The sequence below is a fragment of the Centropristis striata genome, chromosome 7 (assembly GCF_030273125.1).
Source record: "Centropristis striata isolate RG_2023a ecotype Rhode Island chromosome 7, C.striata_1.0, whole genome shotgun sequence".
Lineage (NCBI taxonomy): Eukaryota > Metazoa > Chordata > Actinopteri > Perciformes > Serranidae > Centropristis > Centropristis striata.
Genome location: NC_081523.1, coordinates 34,116,543 through 34,140,675, shown reverse-complemented (window position 1 = coordinate 34,140,675; position 24,133 = coordinate 34,116,543). Strand labels below are relative to the sequence as shown.

Below are 24,133 nucleotides of genomic sequence, written 5' to 3'. Positions count from 1 at the left end.
TTCTCCAACTTTTACTGCGACACAACCAGCGGAAACGAAAGTAAAAAGCGGTCAGTGGGGCGGTGGTCCCGGTCTGGAGGGAGAGGAAGGGCGGAGTCAGGACTGACCAGTAACCTCAATATGTCGATAAACACTCGAACCAAAATGTGCACAGAAAACCACGTCTAGTGTGATCTGCACTGTTCTATAAATGAATGGAGGTTCCTGCTGGATCTGCTGTCCTGTTCGGTACTGGATGAAGATCCGCAGCCAGAGCGCAGCGTCGTTACGCACGGCCGTTACTGTGTTTACCTTCAGTCAGTTATTATTAAAACACCAGGCTGCTGCAGGATAACTCATAAACTCTTTAGCTACATTTATATATGTAAAGAAGAAGTCTCAGAAGCCTCATTTACAGCTTTCTTTTAACAAGAGGAGGCTGCATAAGATGTGAATGATTAGAATGATTGCTATCATGATGGATCATCCACACATTTCCTGAGGTGAAACTTTGTTTACTGAGCTGTTTTCATCATGTTTAACTGGATTAATAATCACCACACTCTTTAAGAGGCGCACGGAGACACACAAAGTCCTCCTGAGGGTAAAAAATAATAAACTGACTGAGATAAACCTGAGCAACAGAGTCCTAAAAGCCTGAAATGTCTGTTTTTATTAATAAAACGTCCATAATGATGCCAGCAGTTAATAAGACAGTTGTTTACTTACAATATACTCTACTGTGATTTTTTTTTATCAGGTGTATGCGACAACAAAGTGCTTGACATCCGGTCAAATATTTTAACTTATCACTGTTTTAATTCAGAATAATATAATAATAAAATATAATCCTAAACTCCACTGTAAAGTTCACAGTGTGGCTGTTATATTAGACATTATTGAATATATATTTAAAATCAGATTTATTAGCAAATTACAGTACACATTTGGAGGTATGTGCCTTACGTATATATATATATATATATATATATATATATATATATATATATATATATATATATATATAATATTATAAATATAATATACATTACAGTATATTTACATTTATGAGAAATATGTATCATATATAATTTGTCACATATTATGTATTGAGAAATATATATTCTAATTGTACTTGTATGTTGTATATAAACATTAGATGTATATTTTGATAAAATTAATTTATATTTTAATAGTAAAGTATGTTAAAAGTAATTAAATATGTAAGTGATCACATTATATATTGATATGAACATTACATTAGTAATATATTTGTATTTTGTAAGATGAAGATAATTGTAATTAAAACCATATATTTGGACATATTTATCAAAATATTTGTTTTTGATGGGGTTATAGGCATAAGAAAGCTAGATCATGCATTAACAATGACTGAAGAGTTAAATAAGTGTGCACTTCTTCTCACTCCTTTTAGGATCAACAAGAGTTTGTTTTGCTTTACATTTTGTTCATTATTATTTTCAGTATGAACATTTTGCTTTTTTTAATGTTTAAAATAAACTTTAATCAATCAAACAGTCAGTCAGTCACATTTAAGCTTTTTAGTGTCAAATATTTTAAATGCATTGGAAGAAAAAAGGAAAAGAAATCTGAAGAGGTAAATGCAGACAGATTGAGCTCAGTAGTTCATGTTAGAGCTCCACCTGCTGGATAAAACTGAACACAGTGAAGCTGCAGTGGATCATCCTGTAGTGGATCTATCAGCTGAAATATGTGACTGTGATCATACAGAAGGTGGACACAACAACAGGAACACTCTGCAGGTTTATTGTATTTATATTCATAATGTTATATTTGATGCTTTTCCTCGTATCACATCACATTCTGAGTGTCTCAGACTGATGCAGCAGCAACACAAACCCTTACATTTACTGTGTCACTGTCTTTATAATCATGATTTACAGAAGCCAAGAAATAATAAAAAGCAAAACTTGAAAAAAAATATATATATAGAGTGACTAAATCCCAGGTGTAACAGCAAGAGTTGTGAGGAAAATCTCAGAAGTCAGACAGAGATTAAGATGCTGATCATGAACTGCAACATTAGCTGCTCTCTCATCTCCTGTCAGCTCTTCACTGTCTGTATTAACCTCACATTAAAATGAACAATATAACAAAGACAACAGGTATGATACACACAGTTTTAGGTTCAGTGTGTCTTACTCTCTACCTCCTGATAAAACACTCCTGATAACTCCAGAACAGCCTGAGAATCATCATGTTTTTAAGTTTTCTTCAGCAGTAAAGTAATCCTGTGATACTAGTCTGTACATCCATGGGTCACTGCAAACAGGAGCTGATCATGTCTGACTCTGCAAACTTTTAATGATCCCAAAATGTAAAGAAATGTATATATATTAACTTAGGCATCATATTGTCAATCTTTCCTCCCTTTTCATTGTTCTCTCTCAAACAGGGAATGGGGGCGTGGTTAATAGTCAAACATCATCTTCATGTTTTTTCAACAACTGTCTTTTTGCAGCCTTGTGCACAGAATTAAGTTATTTCGGCAACAAATATTCAGCAAACAGTTTGGCTAATTAACAGTCATGTTTCCATCAACACATTTCTCTGAGCATTATGAAGATTCTCATGAGGAAAGCTTGATGGAAACACTTGAGACATTTTAGTCTTTTTGAACATGATTAATGCTCTAAATGGGAGATGGAACACTTTTTCAGAATAAGGCGTAGTGACGTAGTGAACATTAACTCACATGACTGTCACTAATTCGCATTTTCTTTAATGCTACATTTTCGCTTCAAATTAACTTCAGCTTTAATGGAAAACCGGATATTGTCAGGAAGCGACTCAGATAAATATGAAATATCAATAAAGAGAACAAAGAGGACCATGCTAATTTTGATTCTATTCTATTCTATGTGTCTGTGAAATGGTCAATTTTTAGTACACTGGATGTTATTTATTGTATTAGACCAAAAATTAATTTGTTAGTTAGTGAAGGCCTGGTTTCTGTGTAAACAAGACATTTCAACATTCAATTTCAAATGGTATGGCTAAATAAACATCACAACAGTTGTACTTAACAACACACATCAGATCAAAATCCATAGATTCAAGTTTAACAACTTGTTCTTGCTTGTACTAACTGATCTAGCCCAGTACTTTAACACAACGTCCATAGATGGGAAGGGGAATGAATCCTTTTGGCGAAGATTTAGTTCCTTGTTGGGCAAAGTCCGTTCTGTGCTTTCCACAATAATTTACTGTGTTGTTGGCTTGAAATCTTGGTGTTGATTCTTTGTGACTATATCTCGCATAGGCCACAAGCAGGAAAATCAGAGAGCAGTTAAATAGAGATCTCAGCACAGGCCCAAGCCTGTCCACTGGGCCCTTTGAGAAGGCCTGCCTCAGACCCTGGAGAAGAGGAGACGTGTTCTCTCTTTGAGGGAGTTTTGAGGGCTGAAATCACGAATGCTGGCGCATTTTTCATTCAATTTAGTTCATATATACAAATGAACATTTGTGGCCTACCGGTGGCCCCTAAAAGTAATGACATGTAAACATTTCATTTCACTTAAAGTCCTTTGCAAACTTCATGTTCTATTTCATATTCAAAATAAAACAAAGACAAATCTTTAGGGAAAAAGAAAACAGCAAAAAAGTCTATGAAACAGTACATAAAAACAATCAACGTATAAAGATTTTTTGCAGACTAAAGAGGTGTAGCCTAAAACTGCAGCTCAGTGGGACAAACTTTTCCATTTTTTATTTTCAGAAAATACACCTGTGAGTCCCTTTGACTTTGAAAATGGAATAATTTCATCTTTGAGTCCAAGTGGACATTTGCACCAAAAATAAACAAAATCATTCAGGTTATTTCTGAGATATTTTGTTCATGAGAATAGGTCAGGCATGAGCTCACAGGGACCTTTGACCACCAATATCTAATCAGTTCACCTTTGTGTCCAAGTGGACATTTGTGCCAAGTTTGAAGAAATTTGCTCATCAAGGTGTTCCTGATTTATCATGTCAAAGGAATAGGAGACTGATGTATGGACAGACATCCCAAAAAAACATGTTACCTCAGTAACTTAAATTAGCTAAAAAAACAAAAGTAAGTTTTTCTTAAACGTATAAAGTATGTACATAATATGATTAAGCATGGCACAGCATTGTTAAACATGTAATTTGTGTACTGTTTTGTGGTAGGCCGTCATAAATAAATCCATGTATATGAAACTACTATAGGCTGTTTTGTGGGGAAAAAACTTTGTAAAGCTCCTGTACTTTTCTTTCAATAACAAAATATTGTAGAAGGAAATACAACCCTGTTTTTAGATGATGATGCTTGAAGCACAAAGGAATAACTATTCTTCTGTAGACTGAAGTTTTTACCAATTTTTCTGTGACATATCGGTTATACTGTACAGCTAACTGTTGGGTCAACAGAAATCAAGACATTGCTGAAATAAACAGTACTCTTACAGGCAACACAAAAAATGTAAATAAGATAAAAATGGTCATAAAAAAACAGGACTGTAGTTAAAAATGTGTTGGACCACAATGCAATCTCTCAAACAACTGAACAAAGCTACGAGTCGTCTGTGTTGTCCATTGTTATTTTTTTTGTGCCATTTGTTTCTTTTTTTTTCAGGTCCATTACTTCTTTCTCATGTTTTTTTAGCAGATATATTACGTTATTTTCCACTGTCTCTGTCATTGGTTCTCTTTTAACTCATCCATGCCTGGGATGTATTTTTTCTGTAATTCATCCATTTTTTGTTCTTTGACATGTTCATCCAAGTCTGTATCAGTTCATTCATTTTCTGTTGATCTTGCTTCTCTAAATCATCAATTTGTCCGTTTGGACTTGGCCGGTGGTTGGTAGTTTAGGTTGAGCGCGTCATCAGCAGATGCTGTACGCAACGACAATAAACAGCAGCATAACTGTTTAGTTTGGTTTCCTCTGTCAAGTTTATACTTTTGCTGCTTAAATGTCCCACAATATTTGGTGCAGTAACATTACGGCACTCAAAAAAAGCATTGACAATTACTGAAAGCAGTGTTGGGACCACATGTATGCCACAGATGGAGCTCATCCATCCATCACTGTTGTAAATCACTTGAGCTGCAGTTCTTGTGTGGGAGGTGCTTTACCTTTATGGTCATTCATTTTATAAAAAGAGTCAAGGCATTGCTGAAATAAACAGCTCTCTTACTGGCAGGCCAAACTGTGATTGAATTGAATATGATTAAAATGGCCGTAAAAAACAGGACTTTTGATGGAACTTGGTTCCTGTTTGGACACTTGGACCATAATACAATCTTTCAAAGAATTGAACAAGGCCACGAGTCGTCTGTCTCGTCCACCATGAAAAGTGTCTCTTTCAGCTCCTTCATCTCTTTCTCATGTTTTTTTTGCAGTTCATCTACTTCGACCTTTCCACTGTCTCTGTCCTTGGTCATCAGTTGCTGTCTAAACTCATCCATCTCTTTATTGTGTTTTTTCTGTAATTCATCCTTTTTTTCTTCTTTGACATGTTCATCTGAATCGGTCTGAATCAGGTCATTCATCTGCTGTTCATGTTGCTTCTCTAAATCATCAATTTGTTCCTTCTGATGTTGTTTCTGCTGAGTCACAAGTTCTTGTTTCAATTGCTTCATTTCTTGTTCATGTTTCTTCTGCAGCTCATCTATTTTTTCCCTTGAAATCTTTTGGTGTTCTTCATGAAGCGCCTGTTTGAATTCATCCATTTTTTCCCCGTGTTTTTTCTGCAATTCATCCAACTGTTCTTTCTGATTTTGTTGCTGTTGGGTGAGAAGTTTCAACTTCAACTCATTTATTTGCTGATCATGTTTGATGGCCAGCATATCCTTTCTTATCTTCAGATCGTCTTTGTTTTTAGATGACAGCCCCTTGTCCAAGGCTTTCATTTCTTGTTTGTGTTTTTCCTTTAATTCATCAATTTCCTCCTTCTCTTTGCTTTTGTTTTGGGCTAAAAGATCTTTTTTAAGATTTTCCACCTCTTTTTTGTGTGTTTCCAGCATTGTCTCCATTTTCTTCTTGTTTTCTTTGTTTTTGAGGAAAAGTCCAAATATCATGGCCGTCATTTCTTCTTTATGTTTGTTCTGAAGTTCATTTATGTTGTGTTTCAAATGTTTTTCTTTGTGGGTTGAGAGTTTCTTCAAGTTTTCATATTCATCCTTCTGCTCTTGCATTTCTCTCTCCTGCTGTTTCTTCAGATCCATCACTTCATCCATGTGATTTCTTATCTGAGCTGCAAAGTCTTTCTGTTTTCTCTCTCTGAATTCATTGAACTCCTCTGCTTTATTTCTGGCCTCCTCTTCATACTTCTTCTTCATTTCTTCCAACTTTGTCTTGTAGTTTTCTTCTTTCTGTTTCCACTTCCTCTCCTGCTCTTCCCTTTTGACTTCATCTGCTTTTGTTTTTCTTTCGTACTTTTGTTTTTCTTGCTCATATTCTTCTTGAAGCTTTCTAAGTCTTTTTTGTTTCTGTTCATGTTCTTGATCTCGTTTCTCCCACCACTCTTTTCTCCCCTTCTCCCAGTTCTCTCGTTCTTTTATCATCTCTTCTCTGCTCTCCTCCAGCTTTCGGTCAATGTTTTCCTTTGAATTTGACTCTGATCTTATTTTTTGCTCCAAAGCTTCAACTTTTTGTTCCCACTCCTGCCGTTGAATTTGTTCCTGTTGTTTCCTCTTTTCGTCTTCTTCTTTTCTCCTCTCCTGTTCTCTCCTTCTCTCCTCACGTTCTTTGTTGATGTTTGCCTCCTTTTCTTCAAGTTCTTTTTCTCTCAGTTGTCTCTCCTTTTCAATTTCTGCTCTCTGTTCTTCCATTGTTCTTTTCATCTCTTGCATTTCTTCCTCATGTTTTCTCTGTAGTTCCTCCCTCTCTCTCTGCATCTCTTCTTCCTTCTCCTTCAGGATCTTCTCCACTTCTTTCTGTATTGCTGCCTCGGCCTCTTGCAGCATCTCATTGGTGTAGCAGCTGCCTCCATTCTCCTTCACCATGGAGTCGATCTTTGTCATCAGTTCACTGACTTGTGTCTTGTTGTATTTATCAAAGTTATTAAACACATGGTATCTTCTTCCACAGTCAGCGATCAGACTCTTAAAGGAATCATCGCACTCTTTTTCAATGTATTCCTCAATAGACTGCTCCTCCTCTTCCAGTGAATCTCCTCTGGTGAAAAGAATGATGGTGAACTTTTCAGCATTCTTCCCAAAACCTTTCTTGATCAGTTTCAATGTCTCCTTCTCCTCTGATGTCAGTCTGCCAATTTGTAACACCAACAGGAAGACATGTGGTCCTGGAGCCAGAAGACTGATGCATTTCATCATCTCCTCATTAATCTCTTCAGGAGACAAAGTTGTGTCAAACAGACCAGGAGTGTCGACTACAACAACAGGACGACCGTCCACTTCACTCTGTACTTTCTGACAAAACTTGGTGACTGATTTTTGACTTGACTTTGCTTTAAACTCCTTTCTTCCTAGAATGGTGTTTCCTGAAGAACTCTTCCCACAGCCGGTCTTCCCTATCAGCACAATCCTGAGACTCTCTGGGCTCTGCTGCTCTTTATCACCTGTGAGACAAGAACAACAGGAGCTACTTACTCACTAAATAATGATATTTACTACTGTATAGAAACTTTAAAATAGAACATGGTTAAGAACCCATAATTCAAACTACTTACAAGTGATCTTGTCCTTCTGCTTCAGCCTCTCAAGTTCAGTTTGCTGCATGTTGATACGTTTCTCTTGATTTTTGAGCTTTTCCATTTGTGCATGTGCAAATGCTACAGTTGTATAGCAGTGTGAACTGATTTTTTCCACAGCATCCAACAGCTCTGGGATCTGCTGCTGGTCCCTGATGTTGAGGACAAACTGTCTTCCTCCACAGCTCTGACGGAGCTCCTGGATGTCCTTGCTTTTCTTCAGAAAGTTATCAACAGCTGGAGCTGTAGGATCTGACTCCACAGTGAACAGAATCATGGTGAAGTCATTGACTTGAGAGCTGAAAGTGTTCTGGATGGTCTCCAACTCTCCCTTGTCTTCATCAGTGAGGGGACCCACAGGAAGGACCAGGATGAAGGCATGGACGTCCTCAGGATCACAGAGGGAGATACACCTGAATGATTCCTCCATCACTTCCTCCTGAGGTTTTCCATTCAATGCAGGCAGCTCCACCAGGGAAACCCAACGTCCACACACCTCTCCCTGATGTTTAACACACTCTGAGCTGGAGACTGAATGAAGCTCTGTCTGACCTAAAATGGCCTTGGCTGCTGAGGTCTTCCCTGCTCCTCTCCTCCCACACAGAACCACGTTTAGAGCTGGTTTCATGTATTCAGACTTTGGTCTGATGATCTCTTCATTGAAGGTGAGGAAGGTTCCTCTGTTTTCTTGCACAATGTTCTCAATCTTCTCCATTAGTGATCTGTGGTCATCTTCAGCCATGCTGTAGTGTCTTCCTCCACAGTCTGTAAGGAGCTGATTCACAGTTGTTTCTCTCTCCTCATGTGTCAGGATGACCATTGAGTGTTTAAAGGCTTCTTGACCAAAAAAACTCAGGATAAACTTCAGTCTTTGTCTTATCTTCTCAGTGAAATCAGAAGGTTTCACTAACAGCAGCAGAACATTTGGTCCAGGGAGACAAAGAGTTGCACAACTCTTCATCTCTTCAATGAAAGTTTCCACAGACAGACTGAACAGGTCAGGCATTTTCACTACCTTTAAAGGATTTCCTCCCCACTCTCCATTGGCGACCTCACATTGCTTTTTTACATTTATTTTATAAAATTTGGACTGTCTATTCCGCATGATGAAGCTGCACAGTGATTTCTTTTTGTCCTCGCTTTTTCCAAACATCACAATCCTGAGTGCCCATGCTATAAAATAAAAAAGATATAACATTAGTTAAAAGATTCCACTGCAGATTCTCATCATTTATCAATTTACTGTAAAACTTCAATAAAAAGCAGAGCCCCAATTTGGTGCAATGACCCATTTACTTGCAGGGTTTGACAACAAATAATGCAAAAATAATGCAGGTCTATGTTAGATGCCTGGACTTCTTGCTGATGAAGAAGTGTCATGGCAGGACTGTCACGGGATCACCAGAGGGGTGTCCCATCAACGTGGCTACACAAACTGCGGCTTCATTGTAAAAGCCTGGTTAGAATTAACACCAACTAACACTTAAAGGCTAAAGCTGTTCCACTAACGCAGCTCAGTGTGTCTGGTCAGCGCTAACTCAACCCAGGCATTGTGCGCGAGCACGGAGTATATAAGCAGCCCGTATTAATTGATCATGGAACAGCCGGGAACAGCCAATAAGATGTCGCAAAAAGTGGTGAAAATCAGTGCTGAAGGAGCTTTATGAAGAATATAAAGTGACAGGCACAATAACAGACAATACAACAGAGCCAGGGAGATGGCATTGCAAAAAAATGCAGACTGATAAAATGCAATTCAATCCTACTTATTGGGTTATTTGTTGTTGTTAATAAATTAGCAATTAGATCACTAGATCAATAAGAGTGGTTATATTATCAGTAGGCTGGATAATAACAGCTGTATGTTCACAGTTAGGTGTAGGCTAAGTTCGGAGAACAACTACAATGAATTTACTGTAAATTGGCCTAACTTGGCGAAGTAACCCTGCCCCATATTAATTATTCTGTTACATCTTAACAGGATAAATCTGAACAGCCTAAAAAGGATTTGGACATGTGAAAACATAATATTGTTTGGGCTGTATCCTCATTCTTCAGATTGTGTATAACCATGCACCTTGCTGCAGGACACAGCTGGAACAACTACAGCAGGAAGCAATGATGAAACTGAGAAATTAAATAATAATTGGCAACTACATAATCAGCTAAGCCTACTCTTTGACACGTTTTATTTTACAGGATGTCGGCGCGATCTACAAGCGTCATATGTTTATGGGAACTGAAAACCAAAAACCCGATATGGAGATAAAAAGCTAAAAATGTAATAATTAAATTTGAGATAAAGTAACTAGAGAATGATGTAAGTATACATTTTACCACAGCAGAAGGTCCTGGTTTAGAATGCTTTTATGTATTTTTTTTGTCTAAACAGCTAGAACAAAATAAATGAATAAAGGACTGCTAAAAACTTATACACACTTTTCTTAAATTATACATGTTTAGCTTTCAAATAAAGGATTCACTCCAAAACGAAAGTTGCATGAATTAAAAAACGGATTGACTGAAATAGGTATATAAACTCATGCCTTGTCATATTGTGAGAAAAAAGGTCTAAACTTTCCGCACGGACATGACAAAAGTGACTCGTGCACGAAAAGAACCGTGACGGAACTGACTTTCGGGATTTTGTTTCTGCCCGTCAGAAATAAATTGATACACAGCTAAAGTTAGCTCGTCAGTTAGTCTGCCCGAGAGCAGGTTAGTTCAGTGGTGTAAGTTACTATGGTTACTGAGCGGCGGGTCATATAAGCCACTTTGATGGAACACATTTCTCACTTAAATTAGCGAGACTTGATGGAAGACACCTCTGCTTAGGGACTGTTTTGTGTTTTTGTTTATCACCTGTTCATCTCATCATCACTAACTCTCCTGTCATTGCAGATCTTGCCACCCTTGTCTGCCCTGCAATCACCTCATTCCCCTCACCTGTGCTTCCCCGCTCACTTCCACACCTGTCCCTCATTATCCTCATCAGCCTCCCATTCAGGTCCTGTCCCAAGTCTCTTATTTTGCATTCCCGCTTCCCTCACTTGCACCGTTCACTTGTGTCTTAGTCCCGCCCACCGAGAATGCATGGAGAGATGCAAGGAAACGAAGCAAGGAGCGAGGAAACGATTTAAGAGACATGAGACGTCCTTTACTTCGAAGCGTCACGTGAATCGACGTCCGTTTCTAATGATGGCGGATCACAGCTGGATCAGCTGTCAGTCACTTTAACAGCTGTAGACATGCACTAATAATAAAAATAATAATAATCAGCTGTCAGTCTGCTTCAACAGCTGTAGACATGCACTAATAATAATAATCAGCTGTCAGTTGGCTTTAACAGCTATAGACATTAACTAATAATAATAATAATACGTGTTTTCTCTGATTAACAAACAGCTGAACATGAATAACAAACTGCATTGTGTATTTATACTGTGAACTGTGTCCTGCTCAGGGCAAGGGAATGTATTCATATTATTTATTAATTTATCATTATTATTTGCGTCTGTATATAGACAATACTGGTGATAAATTCATTATTTAATATCCCAGAACATGATTGTGTCCGCTGAACGCCGGGCAAAGTTTTATTAGGTTAGATGATTAAGGTAAAATGTAAATGATGTCACTCAGATCAAACCTACTCTCAGGAATGATCAGCCTTACGTGAGACTGATGAAAATGACAAACGATGTAAATGTGTTTCTTGCTGACTCTAACACTCTCTCTCTTTTTTTTTTAGTTGAACAGTATCAAATAAAAAGAAACATAAAAAAGCCAGATTACAGTTTGCAAATGCACACAGGGACAGAGACCTTAATTTTTGGAGACATGTCCTGTGGTCTGACAAAACTGTTGATGTTTCTTTTGGAGTAATGGCTTCTTCCTGGCAGAGTGGCCTTTCAGCCCATGTCTCAGGACTCGTTTCACTGTGGATAATGACACACTCTTTCCAACTTCAGCCAGCATCTTCACAAGGTCTTTTGCTTTTGTTCTTGGGTTGATATGCACATTTTGGACCAAAGCACGTTCATCTCTGGGACACAGAACCCGTCTCCTTCCTGAGCGCTATGATGGCTGGACATTCCCATGGTGTTTAGACTTGGGTATAATTATTTGAACGGATGAATGTGGCACCTTCAGGCATCTGGAAATTGCACCCAAGGATGAACCAGACTTGTGCAAGTCCACAATTATCTCCCTGACATTTTTGTTGGTTTCTTTCGAATTTTCCAATAAGGTTACACAAAAAAGCAGTGTGTTTTAGGTGGGGCTTAAAATACATCCACAGGTGTGTCTCGGATTAACTCAAATGTTGTCAATAAACCTATCAGAAGCTTCCAAAGACATGGCAGCATCATCTGGGCTTTCCCAAATTGTTTCAAGGCATAATAATGTTAGTGTATGTAAACTTCTGACAAAAAATCCTTCTCTCATTATTCTGGCATTTAGCAAATAGAATTAATTTTGGTAATCCTAACGGACCTAAAACAGGAAAAGTGATTGTCTGATTTCATGTCAGACAGTGAGAAAAAAAAGCATATGTGTCTTTTTATATAGTGCATGTAAACTTCTGGTTTCAACTGTAAATCTGAAAGGGGGAAATAACAGATCATGAAAGGAAATAAAGCTTCTAGAACGATTTTTCTTTACATTAATATAAATGTAGAAAGATGTTTGTGGTCTTTTTGTTGTTCAGACCAACAATAAAACAGATTTTTAACTACATAGCGAATCATATAAATAAAATATAAAATATAACAAAATAATAAAAAATATAATTGTGAGCGACACACTTGAATTTAATCTGTGATCCGTCTTCACTCCGGTATGAAACTACAACGATGTTACAATGTATCAGATCAGTCCGATCAGCTGCAGCGTCCCGTCAATAACCGATGGCTCCTCCAATATCCCTCCTCTATCCTCTATCCTCCGAGCACAATGGTAAATGGTAAATGGACCTGCACTTATATAGCGCTTTTCTAGTCGCTTTGCGACCACTCAAAGCGCTTTACACTACAGACTGCGCTCATTCACCCTTTCATACACACATTCATACTGGTGGCAGAGGCTACCCTAAACGGTGCTACCTGCCACCATTAAGAATTCATTCTCACACCGATGAACACAGCATCAGGAGCAATTTGGGGCTCAGTATCTTGCTCAAGGAAACTTCAACATGTAGGCTGCGACGGATCGAACCACTGACCCTTCAGTTAGGGGGCAACCCACTCTACCAACTGAGCCACAGCCGCCCCAAATAAGAGCTTTGGGATGGTCGCAAAGATGGTGCACACGAAGAACTTCCGGTTCAATCGAGGATGGAGGATAGAGCAGACATAAAATAAGAGCTTTGGAAGAGGACTTCAGTCTGTCATTCAAATACTACCCGTTCTCATTCACCCTCTGTCAGATCGTCATGCCACATGCCCTGCTCTCGTCCTGACGGTTTTTGCTCTGCCTGTGACTTGCCTGTTACTTCTGCTAGAGGTTTTATGGGGCCTCTCTTCCTCAGTTTACTTTATTTTTTGCCATTTTAAATAAATTTGGGTTTGGACACTTTCTGGGTTGCTTACAGGGACAGAGAAAAAATACATAAAATAAACATAAAATTCTACCTCTTGATAAATTATCTTTGTCTTGCATCCTTTCTAATGAAGGCCACAGGAGTTTTGGTAAAGGCCTGTCACTCTTCTTCACTTCTCTCCCCTTCTCTTTCTGTGGCTCTCTGATGGTGCAGTCTCAGAGATAGATGAAACAATCGTTCTCAATAGATTACTTTTTCATAGCCCAATTTTCCAAAAGTAAAAAGTCTGGGCTATTAATTGACGTTTTACGGATTCATATTTACAATCTGTCATTTTTTTTTTATCAGGGAGAGTTTCAGACAATATTGAGTGATCATGTGCCATCCACATTTATATCTATCATATATTCTATATGGTTCAGCTACTTCAATTCAAAAGAGGGACCAAGAGTGAGAGAACTACTCAGGTCTAAGATTAAAAAAAGGCAGGGCTAAAAAGGAGGTCTGCACAAATGTTAACACGCCACATAGTTTAGTCTCTTATTATTTTTCTTTTTTTTTTAAAGGCCTTCAAAAATATTAAAGGGATAGCATCAAATATCTTATGTACCTCACTGTTAAGTCATATATTACCACTCTATGTATCTGGATAATTACATCTGATTTACTTACACTGAGGGGGCTGGGTGTATTTGCTAGGAGCTTTTCCCTCTGTAAGAGACAAAGTCATGTCAGCAACAGTAAGATTCTACAGTCATTTTAGATCATTACAAAGTTCACATTAACTGAATTACTTTCTTCAACTTACCAGCAGGTTTTGGTGGATCAAATTTGCTGTCTTTTTCCACTTGTTTCAGGACTTCCTGATCATGAGCCAAAACTGGTGCTGCATCCTCAAATACATCACAGCTCACATGCTTTCCATTGTTCTCTTTTACAGTTTGACCCAAACGTGTTAACAACTGTGGAAGCTCAAGGTTCCTCAGCTTCAGGAATCTGTATCGACACATTCTGATCAGGTCTTTTAATGGCTGGTCTGGTTCATCTTTGTCCATGAAAGCTGAACTCTCCTCTCTGGGTGGTGATGTCAGAACCAGAGAATGATCAAATGATTGATCACTTAAGAGTTTCAGGACTCTGCAGAGTCTCTGTTTGTGTTCCTCAGTGAAGTCTTCAGGCTGGAGAACCAGCAGGAACAAATGAGGTCCAGGATCAGAGAGTTCCACACATTGTTTCAGATCTTGTGTCAGTTTGTCTAAAGAGATGTTTGGATGCAGCAGATCTGGAGTGTTGATGAGAACTATTTTTTTCTCTTCCAGCGGTCCTTTGATGATCAAACAGGTTGTTGCTGGTTCTCCCTCATTGCTGAACGCTTTCCCACCCAGTATGAAGTTCCCCACTGAACTCCTCTCAGACCAGCTGTTCCCCAGCAGAACAACTCTCAGCTCAGACACTGAAAAAAATCACTGACTTAGAAAAATCTTGTTGGTGTAGACTTCAACAGAAATAAAAACATAACTGGGTTTGTAACCAATAAAGAAGTCACAACTTTTTAGGGTACGTATTTATCATACAATAAACTGACCTCTAAACTTGCAATTATTCAAATACAATTAAATGTTAGTTTTAATCCACCACCTTCAAACAGCGTAATTGTATTTGTTAAATGTACAGAAAAATAATTCTGTTTTGTTCAACTCACTGTCAGGTGGCAGCAAGTCATAGCTGCTGCTGCGCTTCAGTAGTTTCAGATCATCTGTCGCTGTAAGGACGCAGAAAAGAATTGCTGTTGAAGATGCTGTAATTATATTTTATATGTCTTCAGTTGTTAGGTAAAGACAAGTAAGTAAAAACTCGCCTTTGATCTGGACCATGGAGAGTTTATATGCAAAACTCTGGTTAAAGCAACATAAGGGGAAGATTGAATAATAATGTGTTACATCGTTGATATACAGTTACAAATTTTAACCCAGAATTCAAATACCTCAGGCAGGGCTGGACTGGGACAAAAAATAGCGCCTGGCATTTTTACCCTGACCAGCCCTCCAGAACTGATTCTACACCAACCATCTTAGCTCTCCCCTGAATATGTAGATATACTAACCATATAACTACATCAAAACACAGGAAGTCAGAATGGATAACTTTCACTCTTAAAAGCAAAACTATGCAGCCTTTTCAACTTAAAACAGTTTAGAAATCATTGTGTTGGTAAAATGACCTATGGGCGCAAATTTTGGCTGGCTCTCGCGCTAGCTCCAAAGCAAACGTTTGTTTTCAGTAGCAGTTGGATTGTTATCGACTGTTTGCATTGGGTTGTTGCTCTCTATGAGGCAAACTTGCCAGACAACTGAGGTTATTTATTTGCTCACTGTATGTCACTTATATGTGATAGATTCAGAATTGCATTTCACTTTGCATATATAGCATTAGTATAGTATTAGCAGTGTTTTCCCTATATGCATTCTGCGGCGTGGTACCATAATTTCGCCATAATTAATTAACGGTTTAAGCTATCAGAAAGATTACAACGGTTTCTGAAAGCTGAGAAGTTGCTCTTTTCTGCCAATTTAATGTCATTATGGTAATTTCAATTGCGCCTCGCCTGGGCGTGGCAGAGATATAGAGACAGCAGAGCTGAAAAACAAAACGAAGAACAGTGATTATCGATAAAAAACATGTCGGGTAGACGGCGCTCCCGAGGGACCAGAGGTCACATGACGTTCGAGGCCGTAGAGGAAGGAGCCGTGGAGAGGCTCTGATGATGACTTAAGAGGCTGAAGAGACAGGTAACACTGCTATTAGTATAGTATTATTAAAAGTTTAATCCTGTTTCCTGGCTCAGGGAAACAGGCTGTTGGTGTAGCAATGGTGTACAAAGATGCATTATAAAGCAGATAAATAGACTTTCTCCTCACTACCTCTTGTTTAATAGATGTGCAACATAAATTAAACATTTTAAAAAAGTATAAATGTAAACATAAGTTGTTCAGCCATAACTTCCCTTTATATAGTTGCGACATACCATGTGGTGCGTGTATACTTACCCTCAAGAATTCTGTTTATGTATTATTCCTGGTTAGTTCTTGTCTCTGTCACTATTAGCAACAGGCAGTCACAGAAAAAACACGCAAACATAAAATCCTAGTATTACTGCATGTCCTCTGACATTGAGTTCTACAACTCTCTTAGCAATATACACTACAGTTGGGTCAAATTCTGGTCCCGTCTAGTGTACTAGCTCAAACAGGTTTGATTTTATGCCAACTGGAAGAACCAGCATGTGTCATTACATTCTGGGCAATTAAAAAGTAGCAGAAATTCACAACCTGTGCTGGCAGCGCCATGGTGCTAAATCCAACTTTTGAATATTCATCACTGAATATCTGCCCTTGTTATATCACACATACTCCGCAGACAACAGAGAAGGACGTTCTCTAATGGTAATTTAGGGTAATGTTAGAAGAAGCGGATTCACTGCTGCTTGCATGTGTTGACTTGTGTGTAGAAAAGGATGGGCTAAATGCAGAGGCTGAATTTCCCCATTGTGGGATTAATAAGGTAATAAATCTTAATCTTAATATATGTTAACATATGTTAATCAATAACCTGACATAACATTTGTAACGTTTACAAACAAACTAACGTAGCAGCTAGTATCTGACAGACTTTGCCCGATTTAACGGTACTGCAGAGCCCAAGCCAGCACCATGAAGGAGATAAGTAGAGATGTATTCAAAAGTTGATTTTTTTTTAGGGTCACAGTGACCTTGTTTGTATTTTGGCTTTGTTCCTTTCTCCCTTTTCTGTTTCTCCAACTCTTCCTGCAGCTCGTGTGTGTGGCTGGACTCTCCGGTGGCAGGCAATGGGGCACACCTGATCCCAACCATCTCATCTTCCTGACAATAAAACCGTGTTTCAGACCACTAGGATGAGATAATTCCATATCGTTCGGTAGCGCTGCACATTGTCTCATGAGTTTATAGCAAGTTGTTTCTACAAGTCGTTCCGTGTTTTTTTCTAGTCACCGTGTGCCTCGTTGTTGTGCAAGCTTGGCTGGTTTCTTCCAAACCTCAAGCCCTCTTGCTCTTTGAATTTGCTGGAAGATCTGCTGCCTTTCATGTAAATTTATGTGAGTTTTTTTGTACTAATCCTTTTTACATTTACCCTTCATGAATGTTAATCTTAACAAAGATTAAGAGTAATGCTAACGCTAGCCAGTATGAATCACACTGTAGTTAAACAAACCAAATAAAATGATAAATGTTTTAGTTGGTTTTGTTGGTCCGGATGGTTCATGGTTAAGCCGCGTTCAGACTGCCAGCCAAAATCCGATTTTTAGCCCATCCAGATTGGAACTGGATGGCTCTTTTGAAGTCTGAACAGTCACAAATCATATGAAATCCGATTTTTGCAAAACCGGATCGAAACCACCTTTGGGAGGTAGTTTCGGATCGCATTTGGACAGATGCATCTCAGTCTGAACCGCTCCAAACACTCAGATCGGTTTTGACTGTCCGTGACATCACTCTACGCGGCGTAGCGCCGGCAGCGCGGAGACGAGGTGTCCACCGGCAGCCGCGCCCGACTCATGCGGGCCCGACGGGGGCGTCCATCCGCCCCGTTTCTCCCCTGGTGCATCTGAGATGTTCTGCACCTCTAATGGACAGTGATAAGGCCAATATACTGAGGTGACCTGCCTCCATCATGTTTGTTGTTGTTGTAGCCGTCGCAATTATATGACGTCTGACGTCGTCTGACGCCGTTACTATAGCAACCTGTCAGATCAGTCGATAATGTGGCCCAGTCTGAACAGAGCCATACCCGATTTGGACACTTAAATAAAAGTGTGGACAGTCAGCCCTAAAAATCGGATTTGAGTAGGAATCTGATTTGAATCAGATTCGCCTGCAGTCTGAACGCGGCCATAGAAACCAGCAAAGAGTTGGTACCACTCTGGAACAAGTGTTCCAGTTCTTTGGCTGACCAAAAGCCAAGAACTACTTCAAGATTAGGAACCGGCTTCGAAACAAAATCATCAATAGGCATTGCCAATTGATTTGTATGTCTGTATTGTCTGTATCTGTCCTATGTGAGCTTAACTATGTTGGGATCTAGCCACATGTGAATTTTGGTTCATGTGTGGGTTTTGAACTGATGTGAATTAAAATGTAGCAGCATTGTCATTCACCTCCCAAAATGGCAGGCCACCTCCATTTTGGTCATCTGGCAAGTAGAGGATGCCTTGCATTTATGACACCTACAGAACATCTCATTGGTCAAGGGACCTCTGACACTGCAGGTGGTCTACTTTAAAGACTCTGTCCAGTTTAACTCACTTTCATGTGGCAGCAATTCATAGCTGCTGCTGCGCTTCACAGGCTGCAGATCATCTGACCCTGTAAAAACACAGAACATTAAAGATATTCATGTAGTCTTTTATGAAAATGACACCACCAAAATTGAATCCGTTTATCTGTTAAAATTAAAGAAATCCCCTCACATTCAGGAGAATGGGACACATAACATACGTGACCTTGGCCTTTGAAGACCCAAATTTAATCCAAATCTAATATCCCCATTTCTCTTTGTAATTTGTATTTTGCTTCCTCTGTTCAGGTGTGAAATAAGCTGATTAGTTTTCATTGGTTGAGATCCTGAAGTTGTCGGTAACACTTTCTATGAAGACTACATCTATAGTGCATTATGAGCGCATTCATAGTGAATTATAATGCTCATTATAATCAATCATAATGCATTATGACTGCACTCATAAACACATATAAAGCTTCATGATGCACTATATCAACAGTTATAAATATAGCTTATAATGACTTATAAATCCAAGTGTCTTATGAGTGCTCTTGACTGGTTATAAACTACAGGCTGACTGATGAGGCTTATTATACATTACAACTACTCATACCCCTCTATACACACACCTCAACAATCAATTGTTATAAGGACTCATAGGATGCCATAAGTATAAATAAATGATCAATGTATGCTTTAAGTAAAGTGAGGTTCATATAGACGCATCTATAATGCAGTATAGCTAATCATGATGTTTCATTGTTGGCGTTAAGTAAAGTGTAACACATTTTCATGCATTTAAAAGAAGCTATGCTGCATCATAAGTCATTTCGTCAGATACCAAATATAGAGAATTACACTAAGATTAGGAATGTAACGGTAAAGCTCAGTTTCAACCTGTAGGGGGCAATCCACGTGCATATTTTGTCCACAAAATGTATATTTTTAAGATTCACAGATTTGGAGCTCAATCAATCACCAACACTACTTAATACGTAGATATAAGGGTTTACATATGAAAACTTTGGTTTTGGGATTTAATTACAGTTTAAGGAATAAAAACAAAAAAACAAAAAAAAACAAAAAAAGAGAAAAAGACAGTACATTTTTCAAGTGTCCAGTGTGGCCACAACATTCATTGTAAGGTGCCACAGTCGATGACCCCTCTGCTTCCACAGAAATATAAATGTGAATCGTTGTACTAAAGGTTGACACTTAGTTCAAAGTTGAAAGCTACAGTATACAGTATAGTATGTTTTTATATTTGTAGAATTTGTTTTTATATTTGTAGCAGTGGTGGCTTTCCATGCCCGTTGCCTATGTTTGCTACAGTAGTTAATTAAGAAAGAAATGAATAAGAATAAGATGAGAAAGAAATTCAAACTTTAAATATTTCCTCACCACCAGATGGTTGATTAAGACTGTTTTAATTGATTGACTATTGAAATAAAGCTTGAAAAATGTACTGTCTTTTTCTCTCTTTTTTTTGTTTTATTCCTTAAACTGTAATTAAATCCCAAAACCAAAGTTTTCATATGTAAACCCTTATATCTACGTATTAAGTAGTGTTGGTGATTGATTGAGCTCCAAATCTGTGAATCTTAAAAATATACATTTTGTGGACAAAATATGCACGTGGATTGCCCCCTACAGGTTGAAACTGAGCTTTACCGTTACATTCCTAATCTTAGTGTAATTCTCTATATTTGGTATCTGACGAAATGACTTATGATGCAGCATAGCTTCTTTTAAATGCATGAAAATGTGTTACACTTTACTTAACGCCAACAATGAAACATCATGATTAGCTATACTGCATTATAGATGCGTCTATATGAACCTCACTTTACTTAAAGCATACATTGATCATTTATTTATACTTATGGCATCCTATGAGTCCTTATAACAATTGATTGTTGAGGTGTGTGTATAGAGGGGTATGAGTAGTTGTAATGTATTATAAGCCTCATCAGTCAGCCTGTAGTTTATAACCAGTCAAGAGCACTCATAAGACACTTGGATTTATAAGTCATTATAAGCTATATTTATAACTGTTGATATAGTGCATCATGAAGCTTTATATGTGTTTATGAATGCAGACATAATGCATTATGATTGATTATAATGAGCATTATAATTCACTATGAATGCGCTCATAATGCACTATAGATGTCTCTTGCTGGCCTGACTCAGCAGGCCTAGATGCTGTAGCTGAATGGAGACTAGAGTTTGCACTTTTTATGGTAGATATGGAAATCAGTGGCAGGAGAGAGGACAGCATCCCTTCTATCCGTCTCTAACAATTTCAAGTCAGAAAATCACTAAAGTAAACACCTTTTAACTGTTTGGAATTCAGATATAATCGAACTGTCATCGGATGCTCACATGAAGTATATGCTGTCAAAGACAAGCCAAGGATCCATTAAACTGCTGATGAAAGAACTTGGCTAAAACAAATAAGCCTGACCTTTATTCGTCCAACGCTTGAGTATGCAAGCCCAGATTGGGGTGAAATCAAACAAAAGGTTTCTCCATGGAACTGGAGATGGTGCAAGCCCAGGGAATTTGTAGTGCCACAAGTAGGACAAAAAGCATGAACCCACCATAGACATTGACTTTGAATCTAGATGTTAATATACAGAAAAGTAATTCTGACTCAGTTCAGTTTAACTCACTTTCAGGTGGCAGCAATTCACAGCTGCTGCTGCTGCGCTTCACAGGCTGCAGATCATCCGACCCTGTAAAAACACAGAATGTAAGGAAATATTTTAACAGCAGAAAAGGTGGACATGAAGCAATGAAATTGCAGGACCAAGAAAGAGGTTACAGTTTTAAAGCAGATCTTGAGGACAGTGACAGAGTGACAGTGACTGAACATACCTGTTGCTGCAGCCGCCATGATGTCACTCCGCTGGAGACATCAGAGACTTATTCAGTGGGAACTGACTGCTGGTTTTGAGAACCTAAAGACAGAATTGCATATAATGTTAATTGTTAGCTTATCTTACCTCGAAATTAGCCCCATGTAGTAGACATTCTTTATCAAAACGAGGGGGAAGAGTTTCAGGAGAAAGAGATTTAAAGGGAGATATTCTACTTTTATTAGCTTCAATTTTAGACATTCTTTAAAAGAGCAAGAAAAACATGTAATTAACATTTAAATAATTCCTTTAATTAACAATAAGACCAACGATAACGTTTTAATTAAACCACACAGACTGCCATAAATCCTTTCAACGTACCTCTGACAGGAAGTAGAACACATCTGACTTCCTCTTCTATAAACTGTTCTAGTAAAATGTTTGGACACAGCTTTTAACTAAAAAGTTAAACACACCAGAATATGTTATATTTCTTAGATTCTTCCTCTTGCTTTGCTGACAGTTTTGCAAACTTCTCTTACTCTCTCAGCAGATTCATGAGCTGCTCACCTGGATGGTTTTCAGTTGACAGATGCAGCTCCTCAAGTTAATTTGTGGAATTTCTGCCTTCCTAATGTGTTTGTGAGCATTAAAGCAAAAGGGAGAATCTAAAATACAAAACATATTCTGGTTTGTTTAACACTTTTTTTGTTTACTACACAATTCCATATGTGTTCCATCATGGTTTTGATGTCTTTAATATGAATCTACAACGTAGAAAATATAATAAAAATAAAGAAAAAACATTGTATGAGAAGGCGTGTCCAAACTTTTGACTGGTGCTGTATATTATATTAAGAAATATGTATATTTTAATATACATTGATTTCAAATATGGTTCGGTTTTAAGTTAATTTTGTCCATTTCTATTGTTTGTGTGTCTCTTACATGAAGCCTGATACTGCTCCTAATAGCTCCTCCTCTCATATAGCCTATCTGAAATGGGGTCTTGTTGCTTTATTTAACCTTAATGTCGGCATGATCTGTCTTCTGGGAAAATCTTCCTTCAAAGAGGTTCTGGAGATTAAACACTGACTGTAAACGGACGAGGACCCCTCGGTTCAGACAGACACTCATTAACTGATCCGTTTTCTTAAAAATGGTTCAGTCTGAAACCCCAAAAGTCAGCTGATTTGACAGGCCAGAACCAACGAAGTACATATATTACGTTATGGCAGTGCCGTTTTATTATCGACTCTATCATCCCATCCACAATATTGCTGTTCTGTATTTACTTTAATTACTCTGTGGAATTGTTTTGATAAAGTTCACTCACCTTCTGCAATCTCTGCTGCGACACAATCCGTGGGGAAAGTGAAAGTAAGGAACGGGACTGCAGTCAAGCCTGCCTCCACTTGTTTCTGCGGTGCGTTACGGTAAGAACGTGTTTGAACGGCCTTCAAAATAAAAGCAATTTCCGGTAAACTTTATTATTCCACCCAAAAGTGCGAGTCATTTATGGATACATGATAAGCAGTTAAGGATAATGAATGAATTAATGAATGAATGGAAGCACTCTCTCTCTCTGGCTGTGTCCCAAAGTCAAGGAAGGATGCTCAAACGGCTGGATTTGACAAATATGTGTAAGAGTGCTGATGCCAAAGACACATCCATGTCGTGAACTGATTTTGAAATTGCAGCGCTGAATTTATGTTTGTATGTATGTATGTATGTATGTATGTATGTATGTATGTATGTATGTATTTTTATTAAACTGATAAGAACAGATACTACACTTGATCTTAGCCAAAAAAGGCGCTGAATTTAAGCAGGACGTCCAATTACGCAATGACGCACAGCTGCACACTCTGAAGGCTGTCCCATTTGTGCGTTACACCAGTGAAAGGAAGGACTCTTGCCTCGCCTCCGGAGGACCCGACTCCGAAGGAAGGATCCTACCAAGGAAGGACTTGACTTTGGGATACAGCTTTACTCTCACATTCACACGCAAACACAAAGACACATTTGCATTAACAAGTAGGTTAAAACTAAATAAATAAAAATGGAAAATAGGGGAGAAAAAACTCAAGCTTCTTGATGACATTCTAGTATTTCAACAGTGAGTAGCATAGTCAGACTTTAAAAGGACGAATGAAAATCACCGGAACATTGCTTTTACTATGAAGGCCGCTCTAACAAGTTCGTACCGTAACGTCTAGTAAATACACGCACCGCGAAAAGTGAGACGGTCGGTGCGGTGCCAAGGCGGGGTACATCCTCTCAGCAGACAAAATGTTTAGCTATACGCATTTAAAGTCAAAATCATCTCTTTATATATTATATATATCTAGTAGCCTATTAAATGCTTATTAGGTCATGTGTTGCATACTTTAAATAAATATGTGATATTTCTAATATCAGGCTCGACATTAGTTAAAATATTCATCAGATTTATATAAAAAAAAATAATGCAGACACATTCCAAATCTCCACATTGTGAAATTTACAGTTTGTTACATTAAACATCATTATGAAATAATTCATTTAACATTACACAACTACATTTAAGATTTTCAGTGTCAAATATTTTAAATGCATTGACAGAAACAAGAAAAAGAAATCTGAAGAGGTAAACGCAGACAGATTGAGCTCAGTAGTTCATGTTAGAGCTCCACCTGCTGGATAAAACTGAGCACAGTGAAGCTGCAGTGGATCATCCT

The 24,133-nt window shown here is 38.2% G+C and overlaps 1 protein-coding gene across 1 annotated transcript; it reads right to left on the bottom strand.

Annotated features, from left to right (window-relative positions):
• Positions 1–1,751: 1,751 nt before the first annotated feature.
• On the bottom strand, positions 1,752–23,089 carry LOC131974191 (interaptin-like). Its single transcript, XM_059336402.1, has 9 exons — positions 22,750–23,089; positions 21,433–21,515; positions 21,228–21,290; positions 18,579–18,638; positions 14,942–15,001; positions 14,048–14,692; positions 13,912–13,950; positions 7,680–8,873; positions 1,752–7,568 (listed from the first exon to the last, which is right to left on the bottom strand). The coding sequence occupies exons 2-9, from the start codon at positions 21,449–21,451 to the stop codon at positions 5,293–5,295; spliced, it is 4,356 nt and encodes a 1,451-aa protein (XP_059192385.1). The 5' UTR covers positions 21,452–21,515; positions 22,750–23,089; the 3' UTR covers positions 1,752–5,292.
• Between the last annotated feature and the right edge of the window lie 1,044 nt (positions 23,090–24,133).

Bases quoted from the DNA above. Each gene is read 5' to 3' on its own strand.
- LOC131974191 (XM_059336402.1), bottom strand. The intron at 18,639-21,227 runs GTGAGTTAAACT...GTGTTTTTACAG, and splicing joins TGAATTGCTGCCACCTGAAA to GGTCAGATGATCTGCAGCCT. The intron at 14,693-14,941 runs GTGAGTTGAACA...GATTTTTTTCAG, and splicing joins TGACTTGCTGCCACCTGACA to TGTCTGAGCTGAGAGTTGTT.